The 24,726-nt window shown below is 48.3% G+C and overlaps 1 protein-coding gene across 1 annotated transcript in view; it reads right to left on the bottom strand.

The window, feature by feature from the left end:
* The window catches only part of msh2 (mutS homolog 2 (E. coli)), a 115,813-nt gene that overhangs the window by 45,731 nt on the left and 45,356 nt on the right, over nucleotides 1-24,726 (bottom strand). Inside the window, exons 7-9 of the mRNA XM_038813706.1 lie at nucleotides 11,322-11,521; nucleotides 7,207-7,316; nucleotides 3,589-3,712 (exon numbers count right to left, since the gene is read on the bottom strand). Coding sequence (XP_038669634.1) covers nucleotides 3,589-3,712; nucleotides 7,207-7,316; nucleotides 11,322-11,521 — 434 coding nt within the window. The remainder of the gene's footprint in view (nucleotides 1-3,588; nucleotides 3,713-7,206; nucleotides 7,317-11,321; nucleotides 11,522-24,726) is intronic.

The raw sequence follows: 24,726 nt of genomic DNA, 5'->3' as shown, positions 1-24,726 counted from the left end.
TTCATTTGAAGCCTACTTGTGACAATAAACAATTTTCATTTCATCCTGACTGACCCAGTGCTCCTGGCTACTGACTAGGGTGCAGCCGTTACGCCTCACCCCACCATCACCCAGTAACACCTTCAGCCCGGTGACATTTTGCCATCGGATGCCGGGCCCTACGACACTCTGCGCAGGCCCCTGTGGGTGGCGGTAGTGAGGTGCACGACCTCGAACCAGAGGGTGCCCTGTCCCAGCCACAAATTCTGGAGAGAAGCATCGAGGGACAAGGAGTCAGCCTGGAGGAGCCTCCAGAGATAGAGGTCTCCCCGGCGTATGACCCTCTCCCCCGCAAATGGCATCACTCCAGATGCTTTTCCATAGATGTCACGCCCAGTCCCCGAAAGAAAAGAGGTGGGGGGGGGTATGAGGAAATCCCAGCAGCTGCCGCTGCCCCCCCCCGAGCAGGGTGTGCTTCGGGTCAGACAGGACCCTAGAGGGCCCCTTCCACCCAGTACAATTTAGCACCCCGGACTTTTCAATTTCTATGGGGAGGGGGTCAGTGATAACCCCCTGCTTCTTAGATTCTTAGCGGTTTATAGTTTGGAAGACCCTCTGTCCCAATCGCTGTCTTCAGGCACCTCTGCCACCATCCCGGACCTGTTTCAGGGTTATTTTTGGGGCCTACCGGTGACCAGGCGGCGAGGGCGACACAAAAGCCTCCCACTGGCCTGGGATCCCAGGAGGAGCCTGAGGAGATCCCGCCTGTCGATGATCCCGGTGATGGATCAAGGCAGCCCCTGGGTTGGTTGGTGGGCCCGTGTCGCCCGCTGCACTGAGTGTGGTGGAGGATTCGGGCCCGGAGAGCGAATATCCGAAGGCCATCAGCCGCCCAGTGTCGGAAGCCGAGGGTACACATGAGGCTCTCTGCTGTGGGGTGCAGGGCTCACTCGTGACTGACACTGTGTTGCCCCATACCCCCTCGGAGGGACTCCCAGAATCTGGCACATCAGAACTGAAGGTTCTTTTATTTTTCTGTCTCCGTAGATAGTTCAGGCAGTGTCCTATTGGGCCCCCCTCCACCAACACCCCAACTCCCTCCCTCCCCACCACCTTCCTTTCCCCTCTCTCCCCACCACCCCCTTCCTTTCCCTTCTGTTGGTACAGAGATGAGGGTATCTGGTCTCTCCAGCGCAAAGTTTAGTGAACAGTTTTAATAGTCAGAGTGTCCACCCCCCCCCCCCCCCCCCCACATTGGTACTGAGGGGAGGGTACCGTTTCTCCAACACAAAATTAGTGTTTGTACCGTTTGGCCTTGCATATATTTTTTACTGTTTTAATCAAAAGAAAAGGCCAATCCCCCTAACCTGCACATCTTTGGGTCGTGGGGGTGAAACCCACGCAGACACGGGGAGAATGTGCAAGCCCCACACGGACAGTGACCCGGGGCTGGGATCGAACACAGACATCAACGCTTCCACCCCCGGAATCAATCTGGTGAACCTCCTCTGAACTGCCTCCAATGCCACCGCATCCTGGACACAATATTCCAGATGTGGTCTCACCAACACCCTATACAATTACAACACTTCCCTCCTTTTATACTCCAATCCTTTTGCAATAAACGCTAATATTCCATTTGCATTTTTAATTACATGCTGTACCTGCATACCGAGTTTTTGATTCATGAACAAATATACCCAGATCCCTCTGCCCAGGCGCATTTTGAATCTACTCTCCAGATAATATTTTGCCTTTCTATTTTTTTGGCCAAAATGGATAACCTCACGCATATCTACTTCCATCTGCCAAATTTTGACCCAATCTCCTTGCCATCTATATCTGTCCTGTAAAATCTTCACCTCCTCTTCACTGCCTGCTTTCCCACCTATTTTAATATCATCCGTGCACGTGGCTAATAAGGAGAAGAAAGTTGAAGAAACTATGGATTTTAAAAGGTTTAACTTGTGTTTGGAGCCACTCCCCATAACATATTGTGACTGGCTCTTACAGCTGACTAGTGGTAAACATTGCTTAGTTGTTGCTCAATCATATCAGCTCCAGGGCATCACTGCAGGAGTTCCTCATGGTGGTGTCCAAGGCACAACCTTTTTCAGCTGTTTCATCAACAGCCTTCCTTCCATCATAAAGTAATAAGTAGGGGTGTTTGCTGTTGATTAGATAATGTTCAGCACCATTCACGACCCCTCAGATACAAGAAGACCTGGACAATAATCAGTCTTGGGCTGACAAGTGGCATGTAACATTCACGCCACACAAATATCAGGGGATGACCATCTGCAAAAAGAGAGAATCTAAACATCGCCCCATGACATTCAATGGCATTACGAATGTGGCGACTAGGGGCTTTTCACAGTAACTTCATTTGAAGCCTACTTGTGACAATAAGCGATTTTCATTTCATTTCATTTCCTGGGGGCATACCCATCAACCAGAAACCGAACTGGACCAGTCATATAAACACAGTGGCCACAAGAGCAGGGCAGACATTAGGAATCCTGGGCAAGTAACTCACCTCCTGACTCCCCATAGCATGTCCAGCATCTACAGGGCACAAGTCTGGGGCCTGATAGAATATTCTCCACTTGCCTTTACGAGTGCAGCTCCAACAACGCAAGAAGCTTGACACCATCCAGGACAAAGCAGCCTGCTTGATTGGCACCCCATGCACAAAAATTCACGTCCGCCATGACTGGCAGCAGTGGCAGCTGTGTATACCATCTACACGATGCACTGCAGGAACTCACCAAGGCTCCTTAGACAGCACCTTCCGAGCCATGACAACCACCCCTAGATGGACAAGGGCAGCAGATGCATCGGAACACCACCATTGCAAGTTCCCATCCAAGCCACTCACCATACTTACTTGATCCTTTCAATAATGGGAAAAGCTTCGCTACCAGACTCCTGATTTCAAACACCTCTATCAAACTGTTTTTAAAATTTGTTCACGGAACATGGGCATACAGGCTGTGCCAGCATTTATTGCCCATTCCTGGTTGCCCTTGAGGGGGCAAAAAAGAGTCAACCACATTGCTGTGGGTCTGGAGTCACATTTAGGCCAGACCAGGTAAAGACAGCAGATTTTGTTCCCTAAAGGACATTAGTGAACCAGATGGGTTTTTCCGATAATCGACAATGGTTTCATGGTTATCTTAATTACAGATTTTTATTAAATTCAAATTTCACCATCCGCAGTGGCGGGATTTGAACCTGGGTCTCCAGGATTTACTTCAGTGACAATACCACTACGCCAGCGCCTCCTCATATGAATGAAACATATATATGTTCTACTCGTTACAGTAACATTTATATTACCTCACAAAGTTGTTAATAATTATTGCTGGAGCCAAGCAAGGGCTTTACTCTGCGATTCATCATGACCGATGCTGATACCAAGTTCCCAAAATGGAAAGCTCACTGATGTTGGTTAACTTTGATTGCTAACATTCCTGTGAAACCCCTCTGGGTAACATACTATAGAAGTGCAAGATGTTAATCTTGATCCATGAACACAAAATGGAAAAGTGCCGAGATCAAATGCGAATATTAAAAAAAGTACAGATTTATGTCAGAACCATTTCATACCTAGTTCCCTGGCAGCTTGGTTGAGTGTTGACTGCATACTTTTCTCCAGGTCATCCATCTTCTCCCTCAGCTCAGTTAGATTTGGGTCAAAGGATGGCTTCACCAGGAACTCATGGTTTTCTACCTGGTAAATCAAGCGATTGCTTTTAGCCTCTCTAATTAATTCCTTTGTTATTGCAAAAGGAGGCCACTCAACACACTGAAGTTCAGCCGGTATCTATTTCTATTCTACATGGGCTACAGGAGAAGTTATAAAAATAAACCATTAGTAAATACACAGAAATTCAGCTGGATAAAGATACTGACAGGGACTGAAATAATGATCTGGAGCACAAAGAAAGATTTGCATTCATTAGGTGCCTTCCATGACCTCAAAAATGCTTCAGTCAATGGAGTGCTTTTGATGTTTAGTCACTGCTGTAGGAAACGAGAAACAAGCACTAAATCACTCATTTTGTACAAGTCAGTTGGAAGTGGTTTGATTTTTCTGTATTTTTGTGGATCTATTGTTAAACATTAATTTCCATACCAAGTGAAGGTACCACCTGTCACAAAGCTGAACAAGTCATTTTACTAAAGACTAATTAGACACCTTGACATGGATTTTTCTCCAGCAGCCCTGCCATCACCAATGAAACTCCTTTATCTCATTTCCACTGGAAAAGCACCAACTCAGCTCTCAAATAGGACCACGTATTGGTACACAAAAGACCAAAGAGGATTTTCTTTTATCCTACAGCTCCAGCATTACAAATGGGGTTGAATTCACCAGCAATGTTGGTTCAAGTAAATCCAAGGACACCATTACTTGGAGCAAGCACTATCCAGACAGATTAGTTTCCCTAACCAAGACACTCATCTGTCCTTAATACCACCCTGGGAATGGCCCTCAGGAGTTAGGTTAACTCAAAAGCAGTTCCTAGTCACATACTTGGTGCAGTTAAAGCCTCTTTTCATACACTGCGGACAGCTCATTGCTGGAACATGGATACAGTTGTCAACACTATACCTAATGCACAAACTGGATCAATAAGAATTTCTTACAATTATGATTTACCAGACATCACAGGACTACAGTTGTGTTACAGTTCAGGAGGCCATTTGGCCCGTCGTTTCTGCACAAGCTCCAGAAAAGGAGCAAGTCGTTTTCTGCCACTCCCCTGCTTTCTTCACGTAGCCTTGCACATTTATGTTTCAGAGAATAGCCTCGATTGAACCTGCCTCCACCATACTCTCAGGCAGTACATTCTGGATCCTAACCACTTCCTGGGTGATAATAAACCTTTCCTCATGTCATCTCGTATAATGGAAAACCAGAAATTACAGCCCCTCCCACAACAGATAATTATAATTTTAGAAGGAATTTAAACAGGCCCTGCAAATTAAAATCCTTATGACTTTCAATAAAGTAATAGATTGCCAATCAGTACGTTCTGAAAATGCTGCAAAATGAATCCAATCCCTCATATACGATTAGCAGTGGCTAGATTAGGGAATTAATAAAAAGTGTTACATATGAACTTCTTTTCCTTTAGCCCACAAAGTCGCCTGCACTTCTCTTCACAGAAGAATTGGTGGAATGGGCAGAGAGCCAAAGAACAAAGAAAAGTACAGCACAAGAACAGGCCCTTCGGCCCTCCAAGCCCGTGCTGCCCATCTAAACTAAAATCTTCTACACTTCCTGGTTCCGTATCCCTCTATTCCCATCCTATTCATGTATTTGTCAAGATGCCCCTTAAATGTCACTATCGTCCCTGCTTCCACCACCTCCTCCGGCAGCGAGTTCCAGACACCCACTACCCTCTGTGTAAAAAAACTTGCCTCGTACATCTCCTCCAAACCTTGCCCCTCGCACCTGAAACTTATGCCCCCTAGTAATTGGCCCCTCTACCCTGGGGAAAAGCCTCTGACTATCCACTCTATGCCCCTCATAATTTTGTAGACCTCTATCAGGTCACCCCTCAACCTCCGTCATTCCAGTGAGAACAAACCGAGTTTATTCAACCGCTCCTCATAGCTAATGCCCTCCATACCAGGCAACATCCTGGTAAATCTCTTCTGCACCCTCCCTAAAGCCTCCACATCCTTCTGGCAATGTGCCGACCAGAATTGAACACTATACTCCAAGTGTGGCCTAACTAAGGTTCTATACAGCTGCAACATGACTTGCCAATTCTTATACTCAATGCCCTGGCCAATGAAGGCAAGCATGCCGTATTGCCTTCTTGACTACCTTCTCCACCTGTGTTGCCCCTTTCAGTGACCTGTGGACTGTACACCTAGATTCCTCTTGACTTTCAATACTCGAGGGTTCTACCATTCACTGTATATTCCCTACCTGCATTAGACCTTCCAAAATGCATTACCTCACATTTGTCCGGATTAAACTCCATCTGCCAAATCTCTGCCCAAGTCTCCAAACGATCTAAATCCTGCTGTATCCTCTGACAGTCCTCATCACTATCCGCAATTCCACCTAACTTTGTGTCGTCTGAAAACTTACTAATCAGACCAGTTACATTTTCCTCCAAATCATTTATATATACTACGTACAGCAAAGGTCCCAGCATTGATCCCTGCGCAACACCACTAGTCACAGGCGACAGATGATGTTCAATGTGGAGAAATGTGAAGTGATTAATTTTTGTATGAAGAACATGAAGAGACAATATTAAACAAATAGCACAACTCTGAAAGGGGCTGCAGGAACAGAGGACCCGACCGAGCGTGTATGTGCACAAATCACTGAAGGTGGCAGGACAGGTTGAGAGAGCAGTTAATAAAGCATACAGTACCCTCGGCCTTATAAATAGGGGAATATAGTAAAGGAGCAATGAGGTTAGATTAAACTTGTAGGAGACTGGTTGGGTCTCAGCTGGAGCACTGTGCCCAGAACAAAAGAACAAAGAAAAGTACAGCACAGGAACAGGCCCTTCGGCCCTCCAAGCCTGCGCCGACCATGCTGCCCATCTAAACTAAAATCTTCTACATTTCTGGGGTCCGTATCCCTCTATTCCATCCCGTCCTGTTCTGGGTACTAGACTTTAGGAAGAACATGAAGACACTGGAGAAAGAGCAGAAAAGATTCGCAAGAATGGCTCCAGTGCGAAAGATCTTCAGATATGGAGACAGATCGGAGAAGTTAGAACTGTTTTCCTCTGAGAAGGGAAGGCTGAGAGGTGCTTTGTTGGAGGTATTTAAAATCATGAGGGGACAGGACAGAATAGAGAGGAAGAAAATATTCCTGCTCGGGAAAGGATCGGGAACGAGAGGGCACAGATTTAAATTAATTTTCAAAAGAGGCATAAGCGATGAGAAGAAAAAAACCATTCCCTGCATGAAAAAGTTACAGTATGGGATGCATTGTCTAAGACTGCAGTGGAGGCAGGTTCAATTGAGACATTCAAAAAGGAATGAGACTGTTATTTGAAGAAGAATGGACAGGGTTATGGGGAGAAGGCAGGAGAATGGCACCAAGTGAATTAATCATTTGGATAGCTGATGCAGACATGATGGGCCGAATGGCCTCCTTCTGCACTGTAACAATGTTATGATTCTATGATTCTGATTCAAACTTGAAAAACCTCACATATTAACTCTCTCAATTAGACCACTTACCTGATTCAGGTCCAACGTAGTCTCAATCAATTCTTGAAACTTGGCAAAATCAGAGATGAGGTCAGTCAGTGGGGACAGAAACACAGCTTTCAATAACATCTGGTGTACTCCTGTGAAAACAATTTGAGTTGATCATATTAGAGAAGCTGTGGCAATCAATAAGGGAGATTTACTTAATGAACATACCATTACTAAAATAGTAATATTTCACTGAAGGCACAACAAAATGGGCCACAATGTATTGATCAAATAAGTGTACCAATAGCACACTCATATACGAAGGTGGCACAGTGGTTAGCACTGCTGACTCACAGCTCCAAAGTCCCGTGTTCAATTCCAGCCTCGGGTGACTGTGTGTGAAGTTTGCATTTTCTCCCCATGTCTGCGTGGGTTTCCTCCGGGTGCTCCGGTTTCCTCCCAGAGCCCAAAGATATGCAGGTTAGGTGGATTGGACATGCTAAATTGCCCCTTAGTATCCAAAAAGGTTAGGTTGGGTTACGGGGATAGGGTGGAGATGTGGGGTGCTCGTTCCAAGGGCCGATGCAGACTCGATGGGCCAACTGACCTCTTTGTACACTGTGTGGATTCTATGATATGGTCCCACAACTTTCAGGAAATGCAAAATTGCTGTCTAAGATGTGTCACTTCACTGTTAGCTTCTCAAAAACAACAATCTACTTTCTGATATTGAAACACATGCATTGACATGAAACTACTACTTTATTCACCTGATAAATACAAATACTATATTTATCAGATAAACTCATCACGAAAAGTTAATCCTTATCTATTCTAGGGGCAGCAGGGTAGCATGGTGGTTAGCATAAATGCTTCACAGCTCCAGGGTCCCAGGTTCGATTCCCGGCTGGGTCACTGTCTGTGTGGAGTCTGCACGTCCTCCCCCTGTGTGCGTGGGTTTCCTCCGGGTGCTCCGGTTTCCTCCCACAGTCCAAAGATGTGCGGGTTAGGTGGATTGGCCATGCTAAATTGCCCGTAGTGTCCTAATAAAAGTAAGGTTAAGGGGGGGGGGGGGGGTTGTTGGGTTACGGGTATAGGGTAGATACGTGGGTTTGAGTAGGGTGATCATGGCTCGGCACAACATTGAGGGCCGAAGGGCCTGTTCTGTGCTGTTCTATGTTCTATGTTCTATTCAGTCCAAATTCCCTTTTAATGATTGTCAATAAAGCATGCATGCACTAAACTTTAACTACAGCGTGTAATCTCATTCCTTCAGATTTTAATTGTTGGAGATTGTTTTTAAATGTAAAGTTTTTAATTTTTTTCAGCTAATTTTTCTAATTCAACCTTTCTTTCCCGTTCCAATTCTCTTTCTGTGCCTGATTTGACATTTAGTTCACCCGTTCTGATTTTCAATTATTTATCAGTCCTTGTACTGTTAAATTCACAATCCTTCAGTCTGACTGGTTAAGGAGATACGGAGTTGCTTGCCCTGTTCACTCAGATCCTACAAGCCCACTGTCGCTTGCTGCCCTGCACCCGTTCAATATCAGCAACTTGCTGCACAAATATTTACAAACCTCAATTTGCAAGGACATGTCTAACTAAAAGATGGACAATGTTAGGTGCCCTGCCGCAGAAAATTATGGGTCAATTACCATAATTCTTAACAAATGGTATTGGCTTTTATTTGCAGCTTTTCAATACTTCTGCTATATCAGCGTTATAGCACGGAAGCACAGTGGTTAGCACTGTTGCTTCAACGCTCCAGGGTCCCAGGTTCGATACCCGGCTTGTGCGGAATCTGTACGTTCGTCCGGGAGCTCCTGTTTCCACCCACAGTCCAAAGATGTGCAGGTTAGGTGGATTGGCCATGCTAAATTGCCCCAAAAGGTTAGGTGGGGATACTGGGTTACGGGAATAGGGTGAAGTGTGGGCTTAGGTAGGGTGCTCTTTCCATGGGCCGGTGCAGACTCGATTGACCAACTGGCCTCTTTCTGTAAATTCTATGATAATCTAGGCTGACACTTCAGTGTAGAACCGAGCACAAGATGCAATGTATGATGTTTATGTTCAGGGCCTATATTCTGCTTACCTAAACAGGCCACTAAATTAGAAATTCCAATGTAATTACCCAAGAGTAGAAAGGTTCCCGGGTGCCCTGTTCAGCATCTGTTCCTTTATCAACAACATCAGAACAAATTAGCTGGTCACTGCCTCATTTTCTTTTGTGGGACATTGCTGTCGGCTGTGCTTCAGTCGACTATCACATCAGGCTACAGAACATGGTCGATGACATTTCAAAAAGAAACCTAACAGTAAAAGGCCCCATCTGCCACACCCCACCCTAACCCACAGTACATGAGCCCAGGACTTGGGGAAAGCAGTGAAAAGGAGGCAGGAGCCGCTGGCTCATGTTACGTGCCTTTTACAGAATATCTTGTGGGTCAGAAGCAGGAGGATTGTTACCCCTGACCCCTCAAGGAATGTTTTGGCCTCACCTCTGCCCTGTTCCCCACTGCTGCAAGTGCATCCTCCCCCACAAACCCCAATCTCTCCCTCCCTTGGTAGCCTCTCTCTGATCCTACCCAATTCCCCAAACATTCCCCAAGGTTCATGGGTGCAGACTCATGCCACTCGCTTTCCTGCCCAGCACCAATGTGGCGAGCTGCCAGCCTGGAAACAGAGGAAAAATCTGCAAATGTGTAATTATGCCATTAAATTCAGCACGAGGTCTGCATCCCCAGCCTTACCCGTATTTCCCTATACTACCCGATCCGTAAACACGGAGGTCATCATCTATGAAGCATTTTTAGACTGTCCTGGAAAGTGCTCTACAAACACAAATCATTTTTTATTCAGCTTTATAGATTGTTAACAAGTCAAAATGGGCACTATACTAACAAATCTGCTATTACCAATACCCTAGCAGTCACAAGAGTGGTAAGGAATCCAAACTGGTAGGGGCAGCACGGTAGCATGGTGGTTAGCATAAATGCTTCACAGCTCCAGGGTCCCAGGTTCGGTTCCCGGCTGGGTCACTGTCTGTGCGGAGTCTGCACGTCCTCCCCCTGTGTGTGTGTGGGTTTCCTCCGGGTGCTCCGGTTTCCTCCCACAGTCCAAAGATGTGCGGGTTAGGTGGATTGGCCATGCTAAATTGCCCGTAGTGTCCTAAAAAGTAAGGTTAAAGGGGGGGGGGGGGGGGGGGGGGGGGGGGGGGGGGTTGGGTTACGGGTATAGGGTGGATACGTGGGTTTGAGTAGGGTGATCATTGCTCGGCACAACATCGAGGGCCGAAGGGCCTGTTCTGTGCTGTACTGTTCTATGTTCTATGGTAGGCACCAGATTGTTAAGTAGGTTCCATACGGCCCTTTCCTTTGTTATCTCAGTTCAAATATTCTGGTTGCTGGCTGCAACTATTCCCAACAAAATAGGTTTTCAAAATCTCCACAATGTTCCCCATCCATACGAAGCCAGAGCATAAAAAAACCCCCTCTTGGCAATAGCACCAAGGAAGGTCACAAGAATTATGACATGGGAGATGGTGTGGCAGGGATTGGGCAGAGCGAAGGGAGATTTCTGATGCATTGAAACATCCTGAGTGACTCAGTAAGTCAAATTCTACTTTGATACACAATGCGGCAAGTTTTACTTCACTTTCTGGGGTGGGAATTTACACAATGAGTCTACAGGTTTTTCAGTGTAATTAGTAACATTGCCATTAATAAAACAAAGCTGCCATCGTTAATCTGCAACTAAATAAATTAAACGGTGATTGTGTGGGATTCCAGGATTTTTACTAGCGTTTTGGGAATCGGAACCCAAATCTGGTCTGTTTTTCTGTTTTAAAAAGACTGTGGCAATATGTAAACACAAGTGCTCAAACAAAAATAGACAAAAAAAATTGGAAACTCAAAACGTGAAAGGGTTTCTCACTGTGAAAAAAGCAAAGCTGGTGGGTTGCCTGGTAAACAAGGGCTGCCAAATGGGACTTAGTTATCCGCAGGATACTTGAAATTAAAGAGTCGAGTTTATACTTAAATTTGCTGCAGATTACAAAAGTGAATATGTTTCATGGGCTCCCAGAACTGCAGGATGCAGCACTAAGAATAATGTATGTTGAACATGACAGAATTTCCTAAAGTGTTATTTCTCACCTTCATATCTATCCAACACCTGCACCATGTTGGGAAGATGATGGACAGCCTGGTAAATCCGATAGCAATCCTGCAGGGTTGCCGCCTGACGCTGGAACTTCTTTGCCAGGCGGTTGAGGTCAGGAAATCGTCGAAGCAGGTCCTCTTGCAAATTCTGCCGTAGCTCAGTGTCGTCCACAAAGGCCTCCACCAGGTTAAGTCTTTTCAAGATAATTGACAAGAACTTATTAGACATTTGTTTTTTTTAATGGAGTAGAGCTCTAAGCTGCTTATTAACATGTTGGTCCCAATCAGATCAGAAACTCAGAATGGAGGGGCGGGGGGAAACAGCACATGAAGCTGTGGTACAGTCATCAGAAAGAGAGCTGGCATACAACTTCACTGCCTCAGTCTGTCCAATTCCGTATTGTAACTGCATCCCTGTGGAAAGATGTCAACGGCCAGATTCCAGATCTGCAAGGGCAAGCAGTGTTTGGAAGAGAAAGACTTTCTTGGTTCCTGTCAAGCAGCTCCATTGCTTCAATCCCAGTTTAAGTTATTTGGTTACAGCAACATTGGCAAGAGCCTGGGATGATGTAGGCTGGGCACTATCTCAGCTTGTGGTTTTGATCCTTGGCCTGGCGAATCAGGGAGGATTTAGGGAGAAATTCTGTTGCCGTGCAAATTTACAAATAAATCGGGATCCTGAGTGTTACTCCGCCACCTTATGGCCATGAGAGTACAGTGCAGACAAAATCCATAAAGACCCCGCACAAAATAAAGCTGTTCTCTCACTCAACAATTTCTCCTTTTAACGCGTCTCACTTCCTGCAAATAAAAGGTGTGACCAAGTGTACCTATATGGGCCCCAGTTACACCTGTTTTTTTGTGGGGTATGAGGAACATTCCTTGTCTCAGTCCTACTCAGGCCCCCTCTCAGAACTCTTTTCCCGTTATACTGTTGGCTATCGGTGCTGCTTAATGCTCTCGGGTGGACCTGGAGAAATTTATAATTAATCTTGCTTCCAATTTCCAACCGTCTCTCACCTTCACATGGTCCATCTCCGACACTTCCCTTACCACTCTGTCTCCATTTCTGGTGATAGACTGGCTACCAATATTCATTACAAGCCCACCGACTCCCACAGCTCCCTCAACTACACCTCCTCCCAGCCCATCTCTTGTAGGGACTCCATCCCATTCACCCAATTTCTCCACTTCTGTTGCATCTGTTCCAATGATGCTACATTCCAAAACGGCACCTGACAGGTCTTCCTCCGTCCGGCACCAAGGGTTCCACCCTCTCCATCAGGGGGATTAAATGCAGCCTAGGTGACCTCTTTGTGGAACACCGTCGATCAGTTCCCCAGCGTGACCCCGACCTCCCTGTCACTTGCCATTGCAACTCCCAATCTTGCTCTCATGCCCACATATTCATCCTTGGTCTGCTGCTATATTCCAGTGAAGCCCAATGCAAACCGAAGGAACAGCACCTCCTTCTGATGAGGCATTTTACAATTTTTATTTATTTATTTTTTTAATAAACATTTTATTGAGGTATTTTCTTTGGAAGTTTAACAGCAACAAAATCCACAATATAAATAACAAGAAAAGAGAAACAATATATACATAGTGCAAATTCCGCCACTCTCTCCCACAGGTCCTGCCATTATTTACCTCCCTACACTACACTAACCTAATTTACCCCCCTACGCTACACTAACCTAACTTACCTCCCTACGCGACACTAACCCAACTTACCCCCATACACTACACTAACCCAGCTTACCCCCCTACGCTAACTAACCTAACTTACCCCCTACGCTACACTAACCTAACTTACCCCCTACGCTACACTAACCTAACTTACCCCCCTACGCTACACTAACCTAACTTACCCCCCTACGCTACACTAACCTAACTTACCCCCCTACGCGACACTAACCCAACTTACCCCCCTACGTGACACTAACCCAACTTACCCCCCTACGCTACACTAACCTAACTTACCCCCCACGCTACACTAACCTAATTTACCCCCCTACGCTACACTAACCTAACCTACCCCCTACGCTACACTAACCTAACTTACCCCCTACACTACACTAACCTAACTTACCCCCTACACTACACTAACCCAACTTACCCCCCTACGCTACACTAACCCAACTTACCCCCTACGCTACACTAACCTAACTTACCCCCCTACGCGACACTAACCCAACTTACCCCCCTACGCTACACTAACCCAACTTACCCCCAACGCTACACTAACCTAACTTACCCCCCTACGCGACACTAACCTAACTTACCCCCTACGCTACACTAACCTAACTTACCCCCTGCGCTACACTAACCTAACTTACCCCCCTACGCTACACTAACCTAATTTACCCCCCTACGCTACACTAACCTAACTTATCCCCTACGCTACACTAACTTACCCCCTACGCTACATTAACCTAACTTACCCCCCTACGCTACACTAACCTAACTTACCCCCCTACGCTACACTAACCTAACTTACCCCCATACGCTACACTAACCTAACTTACCCCCTACGCTAAACTAACCTAACTTACCCCCATACGCTACACTAACTTAACCCCCTCCCCCTTCTGCTGATCTGATGTTAAATTCTCTGTGAGGAAGTTCACAAATGGTTGCCACCTCCGGGCAAACCCTAACAGAGACCCTCTCATGGCGAACTTAATTTTTTCCAGACAGGAGAAGCCTGCCATGTCTGAAAGCCAGGTCTCCGATTTCGGGGGCTTTGAGTACCTCCATGTCAGCAATATACACCTCCGGGCCACCAGGTAAGCAAAGGCCAGAACATCTGCCTCTTTCTCCTCCTGCATTCCCGGGTCCTGCGATACCCCAAAAATCGCCACTTCCGGACTCATTGCTACCCTCGTATTTAATACCGTGGACATGGTGTCGGCAAACCCCTGCCAAAATCCCCTCAGTTTTGGACATGCCCAAAACATGTGGACATGGTTCGCTGCCCCCCCCCCCCCCCCCCCCCCCCACCCCACCGCACACATCTGTCCTCCACCCCAAAGAATCTGCTCATCCGGTGATGTAGGCTGGGCACTCTCTCAGCTTGTGGTTTGGCCTTGGCCTGGCGAATCAGGGAGGATTTAGGGAGAAAAACTGAGAGGAAAAGGTAAAACCGACGCAAAGAACCGCCCTCACTTCCCTCCTTACTTCTGGAAGTGGCCTGCCAAAACAGAAACCCTCTCATGGCGAACTTAATTTTTTCCAGACAGGAGAAGCCTGCCATGTCTGAAAGCCAGGTCTCCGATTTCGGGGGCTTTGAGTCACGTGAACCCGGTGAACAACCTTAAACTGGATCAGGCTGAGCCTGGCACATGTTGGGGTGGCATTGACCCTTCCTAGCGTGTCTGCCCACAGACCCTCCTCCATCTCACCCCCCAGCTCCTCCTCCTACTTAAGCTGAAGCTCCTCGGTCTGCATCTCCTCCGACCCCATAAGCTCTTTATATATATCCGAGACCCTCCACTCCCCTATCCATCCTCTAGAAACCACCCTATCCTGAATCCCCCTTAACAGCAGGAGTGGGAAGGTTGGCACCTGCCTCTGCAAAAAGTCCCGCACCTGTAAATACCGGAGATCATTCTCTCCACGCAACGCAAACTTCTCCTCCAGCGCCCTCATACTCGGGAAGCTTCCTTCCATGAACAAGTCCCCCATCCTCTCTATCCCTGCTCTCCCCAAATACGGAACCCCCCCCATCCATCTTCCCCGGGGAAAACCTATGGTTATCGCCGATTGGGGACCACACCGATGCCCCCTCTTGTCTCCTCCACTGCCCCCAGATTCTCACGGTCACCACCACCACCGGACTGGTGGAATAACGTGCCGGCGGCAACAGCAGGGGTGGCATCACCAGTGCCCCATAACTTGTGCCCTTACACGAGGCCGCCTCCATGCGCACCCATGCTCTGCTCGCTCCCCCCCCCCCCCCCCCCCCCCCCCCCTCACTATGGCTATGTTGGCCGCCCAGTAGTAACTGCTGAAATTCGGCAGCGCCAACCTGCTATCTCCCCGGTTCCGTTCCAGCATTGCCTTCTTCACCAGCCCGGCCCAACAGAAAGCCCACAATAATCTTATTAATCCACTTGAAAAAGGAACGCGGGATGAAAATGGGAAGGCACTGGAAAAGGAAGAGAAACCTCGGGAGGACCGTCATTTTTAACGACTGCACCTTACCAGCCAGAGACAGCGGGAGCGCATCCCATCTCCGGAAATCCTCCTTCATCTGGTCCACCAACAGGGCCAGGTTCAATTTGTGTAGCCTATCCCAATCCCGCGCCACCTGAATACCCAAGTATCTAAAACTGTCCGCCATCGCTCTGAACGGTAGTTCCCCCAATCGCCTCTCCTGACCATTCGACTGCACCACAAACAGCTTGCTCTTCCCCATATTGAGCTTGTAACCCAAAAACCGGCCGAATTCCCCTAGGATTCCCATAACTTCCCCCATCCCCTCCATTGGGTCAGAGACATACAGCAGCAAGTCATCCGCATCCAATGAGACTCTGTGTTCCACCCCCCAACCAGCCCCTTGAGGCCCTCAGAACAATCGCCAGCGGCTCTATCGCCAGCGCAAACAGCAGTGGGGAGAGGGGACACCCCTGTCTCGTCCCCCGGTGTAATCTGAAATATTCTGACGTTGTCCTATTTGTCCGTACACTAGCTGCCGGCGCCCAGTACAGCAGCCTAACCCATTCAACAAGGCCCCTCCCAAACCCGAACCGCTCCAGCACCTCCCATAATTAATCCCACTCGACCCAGTCGAACGCTTTTTCGCGTCCATCACAACCACCACTTCAACTTCGCTACCCCCCCGGGGGCACATAATCACATTGAGCAGCCTTCTAACATTGGCCACCACCTGCCTGCCCTTAACAAACCCCGTCTGGTCTTCTCCTATAACGTCCGGTACACAGTCCTCAATCCTAGAGGCCAGAACCTTGGACAGGAGCTCGGCATCCACGTTTAACAAGGATATCGGCCTATAAGAACCACACAGCTGCGGGTCCTTGTCCCTTTTCAAAATGAGCGAAATGATGGCCTGTGACATTGTCTGGGGTAGAACTCCTCTTTTCTTGGCCTCATTAAAGACTTTCAACGGCATTGACCCCAATATCCCGGAGAACTTTTATAGAACTCGACTGCGTACCCGTATGGTCCCGGGGCCTTCCCCGACTGCATGACCTTCAAGCCCTCCATTATCTCCTCCAGCCCAACCGGGGCCACCAGCCCTTCTACCAGCTCCCTGTCCACCTTTGGGAAAGTCAACCCATCCAAGATGTGCCTCATCCCCTCCGGCCTCCCAGGGGGCTCCGATGTATACAGCCTACTATAATGTCCCGAAAGATCTTGCTCACCCCCACCGAGTCCCCAACTAAGTTCCCATCCCCATCAACCACTTTCCCTATTTCCCTCGCCACCTCCCTTTTTCTGAGCTGCTGTGCAAGAAACCTACTGGGCTTTTCCCCGTGCTCGTACACCGCTCCCTGCACCTTCCTGAGCTGCTCCACTGCCCTACCTGTAGTTAACAAACTAAATTCCACCCGCAGCCTCTGGCGTTCCCTCAATAGCCCCGCCTCTGGAGCCTCCGCGTAACTCCTATCCACTTGTAGGATCTCTCTTACCAGTCGGTCCGTTTCTGCCCTATCCGCCCTGTCCCTGTGAGCCTGGATCGAGATCAGCTCTCCTCTCACCACTTCCTTCAGCGCTTCCCAGACCACCGCTGCTGAGCCCTCCCCAGTGTCATTTACATGCAGGTAGTTCAGCATGCACTTCCTCAATCTCTCACAAACCATTTCGTCCCCCAACAGCCCCACATCGAATCGCCAGTGCGGGCGCTGTCTGCCATCTGTACGGACCTGCAGGTCCACGCAGTGCGGAGCATGGTCCGAGATCGTAATTGCCGAATAGCCCGTGCCCACCACCCCAGCCAACAGGGCCCTGCCCACAACAAAGAAATCTATCCGGGAATAGACCTTGTGAACGTGGGAGAAGAAAGAAAATCCCCAGGCTCTCGGCTGCCTAAATCTCCACGGATCCACCCCCTCCATGAATCCTTTCAGCTCCTTTGCTATTGCTGGCACCCTACCCGTACTCAAACATGGCCGATCCAGGCCTGGATCAATAGCCATGTTGAAATCCTCACCCATAATTAGCCTGTGCAAATCCAGGTCCGGAATCTTCCCCAGCACCCGCTTTATAGAGTCCCCTTCGTCCCAATTTGGCGCAAAAACGTTGACCAACACTACCTTCATCCCCTGCAGCCTACCACTAATGATAAATCTCCCTCCTACATCCGAGACTATCCTCCCGCCTCAAACGCCACCCGCTTATTGATCAAAATCGCAGCACCCCTTGTCTTAAGAGTCCAGCCCCGAGTGGAAAACCTGCCCAACCCAGCCTTTCCTCAAATTGACCTGATCCACCACCTTCACCGGCCCATTCAGCCCCCGGACGTTCCAAGTGACCAGCCTGGTTGGGGGGCAAAGTGCCCCCCCTCCCCGCTGGTCAGCCATCACCCTTCTTGGGCCTGCCTCTAGCCCGTGCGCCGCATCTCCTCCGGCCTGCCACGGGCAGCCCCCCCCACCGCCGATCCCCTCAGTGGCCTTCCATCGAAGTCCTTCCCACGTCAGCAGAAAGCCCCCTGCCCCAAGGAACACTACTCTAAATCCCAACCCAACTTTAAACTAATCTTATACACCCCCCCCCCCCCCCCCCCCCCCCACTGTGCTTCCGTGAACTAGCTCACTCTAGCTAGTTTGGTGACCCCCCCGCCTCTGGTGCCAAGAAGTCTCCCACCCATTGTTCCCTCACTCCCCTTCCCTCACTCCTGCAAACAAGTTTCCTCATCCAGCCGTCCCCAACAAACACCCAGCAGCAAGCTAAAACAAAGATCAAAGGCACCACCCACCGAAACCCAGACAGGCATGTCTCCATCCCACCAAAGCGCACAAGAGTATAATTACCCAAACTACAACACAAGAAGAACAATTACCAACATCTACCCCACAAACAGAAAAGAACCAAAAACAAAACGAAAAATCGATTCTCCCCCCCATCACTCCCCTTAACAGAGTTCCAAAGTGAAGACTTATACAAAGCAATACTAAAAAACATAGCGAATTTTAACACCAGGAGGAGGAAAAAACACCCCCCCCCCCCCCCCCCAACCACCGTAGCAATCCGAGGGGGGAGAGATGAAAAAAAACAGATAAACAAAAAAAAACCCAGAAAAAGAACAGGCAAAGAAAAAGGGCCCAATATAGGTCAACACGTTGTCACCGAGTCCAAAAGTTCTCAAGCTCCCACCAGTCCTTTTCTTTTTGCATAGTCCAGCACCTCATCGGGCGACTCAAAATAACGGTGTTGGTCTTCATGCATGACCCACAAGCTCGCCGGGCACAGCAGGCCGAACTTCACCTGCTTCTTAAAGAAGATCGCCTTGACCTGGTTGAAGCCTGCCCTCTTCCTCGCCACCTCCACGCTCAGGTCCTGGTATACCCGCAGGATGCTATTCTCCCACTTGCACCTTCGCGTGTGCTTGGCCCACCGCAGAATACATTCCTTATCCAGGAACCTGTGGAATCTCACCACCGTTGCCGTCGGAGGGTCCCCCGCCTGCGGCTTCCTGGCAAGCGCCTGATACGCCCTGTCCACCTCCAGCGGTCGGGGGAATGCCCCTTCGCAAGCAGCTTTTCGAACATACCCGTCACGTATGCTCCTGCATCTGCTCCCTCAGGAAGCCCGACGATTCTTAGATTATGTCGACGGGACCGGTTCTCAAGGTCTTCCACCTTTTCCAAGAGCCTTTTCTGCTGCTCTCGAAGCATCCCCACCTCCAGCTCCACCGCTGTTTGGTGCTCCTCTTGTTCCAGCAGTTCCTTCTCCACCTTCTGAATCGCCCGGTCCTGAGCGTCCAGTCTGCTTTCCGGGCGATCAATTGTCCCCTTGATCGGGTCCAGACATTCTCACTTCTGTCTGGCAAAACCATCCTGGATACCCTACATCACTGGGTTCGCTGCACTCTGCGCTGCCACCCCAGGGGTCCGCCCCTCGGCCATACTGACTCCCGTTCCAGCTTCCACACCACTCACTACTGGCTTCTTGTTCCTGCCCTTTCGCACGCTTCTAATCCTTTTTTCTATAAACCAATGCGAGGAAACTGTGCCCAGCTGCCTCAGCCAACAAATCTTCTAATTAAAATCGAAGAAAAGTCCAGGGGAAAGGTCCAAGAGCCCAACCTGAGCGGGAGCCACCAAAAGTGCGACCTACTCCTCCATAGTCGCCACTGGAAGTCAGCTTTATTTATTTTTAAATTTAGAGTACCCAATTCATTTTTTCCAATTAAGGGGTCATGCATTGTGGCCAATCTACCTACTCTGCACATCTTGAATTGTGGGGGTGAAACCCACACAAACACGGGGAGAATGTTCAAACTCCACACGGATAGTGACCCAGGGCTGGGATTGAACCTGGGACCTCGGTGGCGTGAGGCAGCAGTGCTAACCACTGCATCACCGTGCTGCCTTTTTACAGCTTTTCGAACTTAACATGGAGTTCAACAACTTCAAACCATGAGCTCTCTCCTCCATCCTAAATCTTTTTTTATATCCAATTTTTTTGACCCAATGTCCCACCTCCCCACGGGGCATCTGTGACTTGATCTTGAGTTTTGCTTTCACTTGTTATTAAACACATTCTGCCATCTTACCTTTATGGCACTATTGGCACCTTCTTTAAGGGCATCAGGATTTCTTGTGACCGAGCTGGGTGCAGACGTTAATTTAAAAAGCTGATGTTTTGCAAACATTTTTGGGCCCCCCTCGCTTGCAATGTTCAGAAACCTCTGCAGCAACTGTGCCTATTTCTCCTCCATATTATCTGCAAAAAAATTTCAATGACCTCATCTAAGCAACGGACTGCTCCCTGATCTTTTACTCCCCAGGAGCTTTGCGTTTTCTGGGTAAACCTGGGTGAATTCCAAACTAGCTGGACAACAACTCCTTAAAGCAGTTGCTGGAATTTAAACACTAATTCAACAATGGCCAGCAGAGGGCAGCAGGACCTTAGTTTTTCAAGTTTTATTACCCTCCATTTTGAAATAATTGAGACATCCACTCACGACAGTTGCATTTACTGAAGAAAAGTGACTCACGGTGTTTTATACAGTATTGGAGAAAATTGGTGCCAGAAGGAGAGAAGTGCGAGGAAAATGTGACAATAATGTATTGTTTCCATCAACATAATGGCGAGACTTGTACAGCCAAATGCACACATCCACCTTACTGGCTGCAACAGGTAACACTAACAAACGATAAATTTAAACTTGACGTTGTACATAAGAAAGTTAGGCAGTACAATGTGCAAGATGGATGGGCATGGGCAACTCAACAGAAATACACATTCAATGACAAAGATACATTTGAACAAGGCAGTTTTGTTGAATATTAAAAGTCAGGACATGCAGAGGTCAGGGGTAAGAGGGGGTGGGGAAGGTATCTTAGCCCATATCTGGGAGTAGGTTGGTACGGTTCAGCACATGTTCTGTATACGGCAGTGTATGGTTAAGAATTGCTTTCTTTGGATTGATACCTTTAAAATGAGGTTTGCTTACATACAACTTTCCCAGTTGGCTGTACCCTTACCCTAAATGTTGAAGCAAGGCCTGAGGTGAAGAGGTTGGCTTGGATCCAGCTGACCTTTGGAACCACTGAAAACTGCACTCTCCTCTGCGCTGGCTTCCCTACCCCATCCCACCAACCCCAAATTGGTCCCTACAAGGGTCAACTCTATGAAAGGGTATTACTGGGTTTGTCATGGGCAGACAGCGAACATCAGACACTATTGAACGTGGTCATAACCCCACCCGAGGAGACACCAGAAGTGATCATCTCCCTGGACCTAGAGACGGCCTTCAATCGAGTAGAATGGAAGTACCTCAGGAGACAGTGGAACGGTTGGGCCAGGGTTCACATCGTGGGTGGTACAGCGCTCCCACGATGAGCGTATGGGCAAATGCCACCAGCTGACAATATTCAGCTACACAGAGACACAAGGCAAGGATGTCCAATTTCCCCGCTGCTGTTCGCTCTGGCAATTGAGCCGCTGGCTATTGCACACAGACCAGTGAAGAGGTGGAGAGGCATTCAGAGAGGAGTCAGGGAGCACAGAGTCTTTCTCCTGGTGGATGACCTGCTGCTCTACATCTGAGCAATAGCGAAATCTTCCCGGTAAACCCCCAGCGGAAGACGCAGAGCTAGGAACGCTGCCATTCAGACTGGCCCAAACCAAATTCAGATAACCTGGTGATCTAAATAGCCCACAACTGGGCACAGCTCCACAAGTGGAATCTGACTAACCGGGTGGAGGAGGTGAAAAGGCACCTGTGAAGGTGGGACTCGTTCCTGCTCTCCTTGGCAGGGAGAATGCAGACAATAAAAATGAACGTGCTGCCAAGGATCCGCTTCATATTCAGATCACTCCCGATCTTCATCCCCAAATCCTTCACCAAGGTGGACAAACTAATCACAGTCTTTGTTTGGCTGGAAAGTACCCCAGGGTCTGCAAAACCGTCCTACTGGGCAACAATTAGAGAACGGGTGCGGGGGTGGCTGGGGGAGCAGAAATGGGTACGGATGGAGACCTCCTGTGCTGGAATGTCTCTGTGGACACTGGCCACCACCCCACTCCTATCCCCCCCCCAGCCAACTGTTGGGTGAACCTGGTGGTGGAAGCCACACTAAGAACCTGAGACGAAGGAGAGTTGACAGTAAGTGACCTATACGTGGGCAGTAGAGAAGCGACCCTGGGGGAACTAACGGAGAAAGCTCCATATCGCGAAAGGGAATGAGTTTTGATACCTTCAATTACGGGACTTCTTCCTCAAGGGGGCCACAATATTCCCCCAGATACCTAGACACACCCTGCTGGACAGACCATTAGCGCAGGACAAACTAGGGGATGGTAAATGCGCAGACATATATGGACAACTGCTAGAGGTAAGGGCCCCACTGGATGAGACAAGAGAAAGACAGGAGGAAGAACTGGGCACAGAAATAGGGGGAGGAATCTGGAGCAAGATCCTGTATAGGGTGAACTTCAACTCCTTCCCAGAGTTGGAAGACAGATGCGAGCGATGTCAGGGGGGGTCCGGCCAAGCACTCCCACATGTTCTGGGCCTACTCCAAGCTAATCCGGCTCTGGACCACCTTCTTCGAAGCCGTGTCCAAGATCGTGGGAGTGAAGGAGTGGAATTCGGAGTGGTCAGAGCAGCCAGAACCCTGAGGGGAGAGGAGCCACTCCTTGGCCTTGGCCTCCCGGATTGCCTGCAGCGACTCCTGCTCAGGTGGAGGTCAGCAGCACAACCCAAGGCTTCAAGCGTGGCTGTCCTGTGGAATTCCTGAGGCTCGAAAAAAATAAAATTTGCCATCAAGGGGTCAGAGGAAGAATTCCACGAGGAATCGCCGGTGTGTGTTTGGGAGGGGCAAGAAAAGAGACGGGGCGGCGGACACCCATAACACTAGGAGGAAGTGAAATGTTTGCACTACACCAGGGGCATGGGTGCTCACAAGCAGCACGACAGCAACACGGCCCTACAAAAGGCAAAGTTATATCTCCTTTTTTGCTTCTTCTTGTGGTGATGTACTGTACTGTGTGTTCATCGCCTCCTCAGTTTACAATGCGGTAATTCCTGTCTATATATTTACTACACTTGTGTACACTGGTCACATTTTTACTAAGTTTATTACAAGGGTACAATTTAATTGCATTTCTCTTATTTTTATTATAATGATGTATTTTATTCATATCTTTTATCGTTGATACAGTTGTGTATTTGGTATGTTTAATAGGCTTAAAATGAAAATTTTCAATAACATTTTTATAGGACGGCATGGTGGCACAGTGGTTAGCACTGCTCCCAGCCCCGGGTCATTGTCCGTGTGGAGTTTGCACATTCTCCCCGTGTCTGCATGGGTCTCACTCCCACAACCCAAATATGTGCAGGAAAAAAAAATGAATAATAATCTTTATTGTCACAAGTAGGCTTACGTTAACACCGCAATGAAGATACTGTGAAAAGCCCCTAGTCGCCACATTCCAACACCTGTTCGGGTACACTGAGGGAGATTTCAGAATGTCTAATTCACCTGACGAGCACATCTTTCGGGACTTGTGGAAGGAAACCGGGAGCACCCGGAGGAAACCCACGCAGACACGCAGAACGTACAGACAGTGACCCAAGCCGGGAATCGAAACCAGGTCTCTGGTGCTATGAAGCAACAGTGCTAACCATTGGGTACTTTAAATGAAAACTATTTTTATTAAATGAATGGGTATTCCCAGCAAATTAATATAATGGCGACAAGGTCAGAAAAATTCTATGTTTGCAATATTATCTACAATGCGATACTTATCAGGTTATGGCCCGAATGGGAGGCTCCAATAGCTTTTGCATTACCAAACAGTCAAGCTTCAGTGTGCCACCAAGCACAGGAAGCATTTTCATTTCACAGGTATATTCTCAATCTGTACAATTTCCGGGTGTCACGGACAAGCAATCTGCAGCTGAAAGTGCCACTTGTCTTAAACTGGAAGAATACAATAAACCAGCTTCTGATCCCAACCCAAATAATTAATGTTTAACACAGTGTGGAGCTTTATAGAATGACTTGCCAAACTCTTGATTGTGGGGGAGGGGCGCTGAGCGAGTCCAAGACAGCAGGGAAAAGCTTCTTTACCTTCGATGACACCATTCTGTTTCTCATTAAAATAAGTCTTCTGAGTTAAGCAAACCCACCAAGTACGTCAGAATGGCAGCACGGCGAAGTGGTTAGCACTGTTAACTCACGCCGCTGAGGACCCGGGTACGATCCCAGCCCCGGGTCACTGTCCGCATGGAGTTTGCACATTCTCCCTGTGTCTGCGTGGGCCTCACCCCCACAACCCAAAAAGATGCACAGGTTAGATGAATTGGCCACGCTAAATTGCCCCTTAATTGTGGGGGGAAAAAAAGAATTGGGTACTTATATTTAAAAAATGCTGCAAGTGAGAGAGAGAGAGAGAGAGAGAGAGAGAGAGAGAGAGAGAGAGAGAGGCAAAAGGAAAATAAATCAAATCATATTGTTGGCATACAGCATCTGCTCGATCCCCTGAAGAGTGACGCCTGATGTCCAATGGATAAGGCACCCCCCGATCACAAATTCTGGTTATGTTCCTTCATCCATTCCTGAGACAGATTCTGAAATCTACACGGTTCAGATCTAGCATCTTTCGAGGATCCTGCCCCCTCTGGTTTCGGATTTGACCTCCTTCCGCTGTCACAAAGTGTGGGTCTCCATTCTGGGACCAGACAGGTTTAGCTCAGTTGGCT

This window comes from Scyliorhinus canicula, chromosome 1, assembly GCF_902713615.1.
Source record: "Scyliorhinus canicula chromosome 1, sScyCan1.1, whole genome shotgun sequence".
NCBI classification, from domain to species: Eukaryota; Metazoa; Chordata; class Chondrichthyes; order Carcharhiniformes; family Scyliorhinidae; genus Scyliorhinus; species Scyliorhinus canicula.
This window is presented reverse-complemented; position numbering and strand designations above follow the sequence as displayed.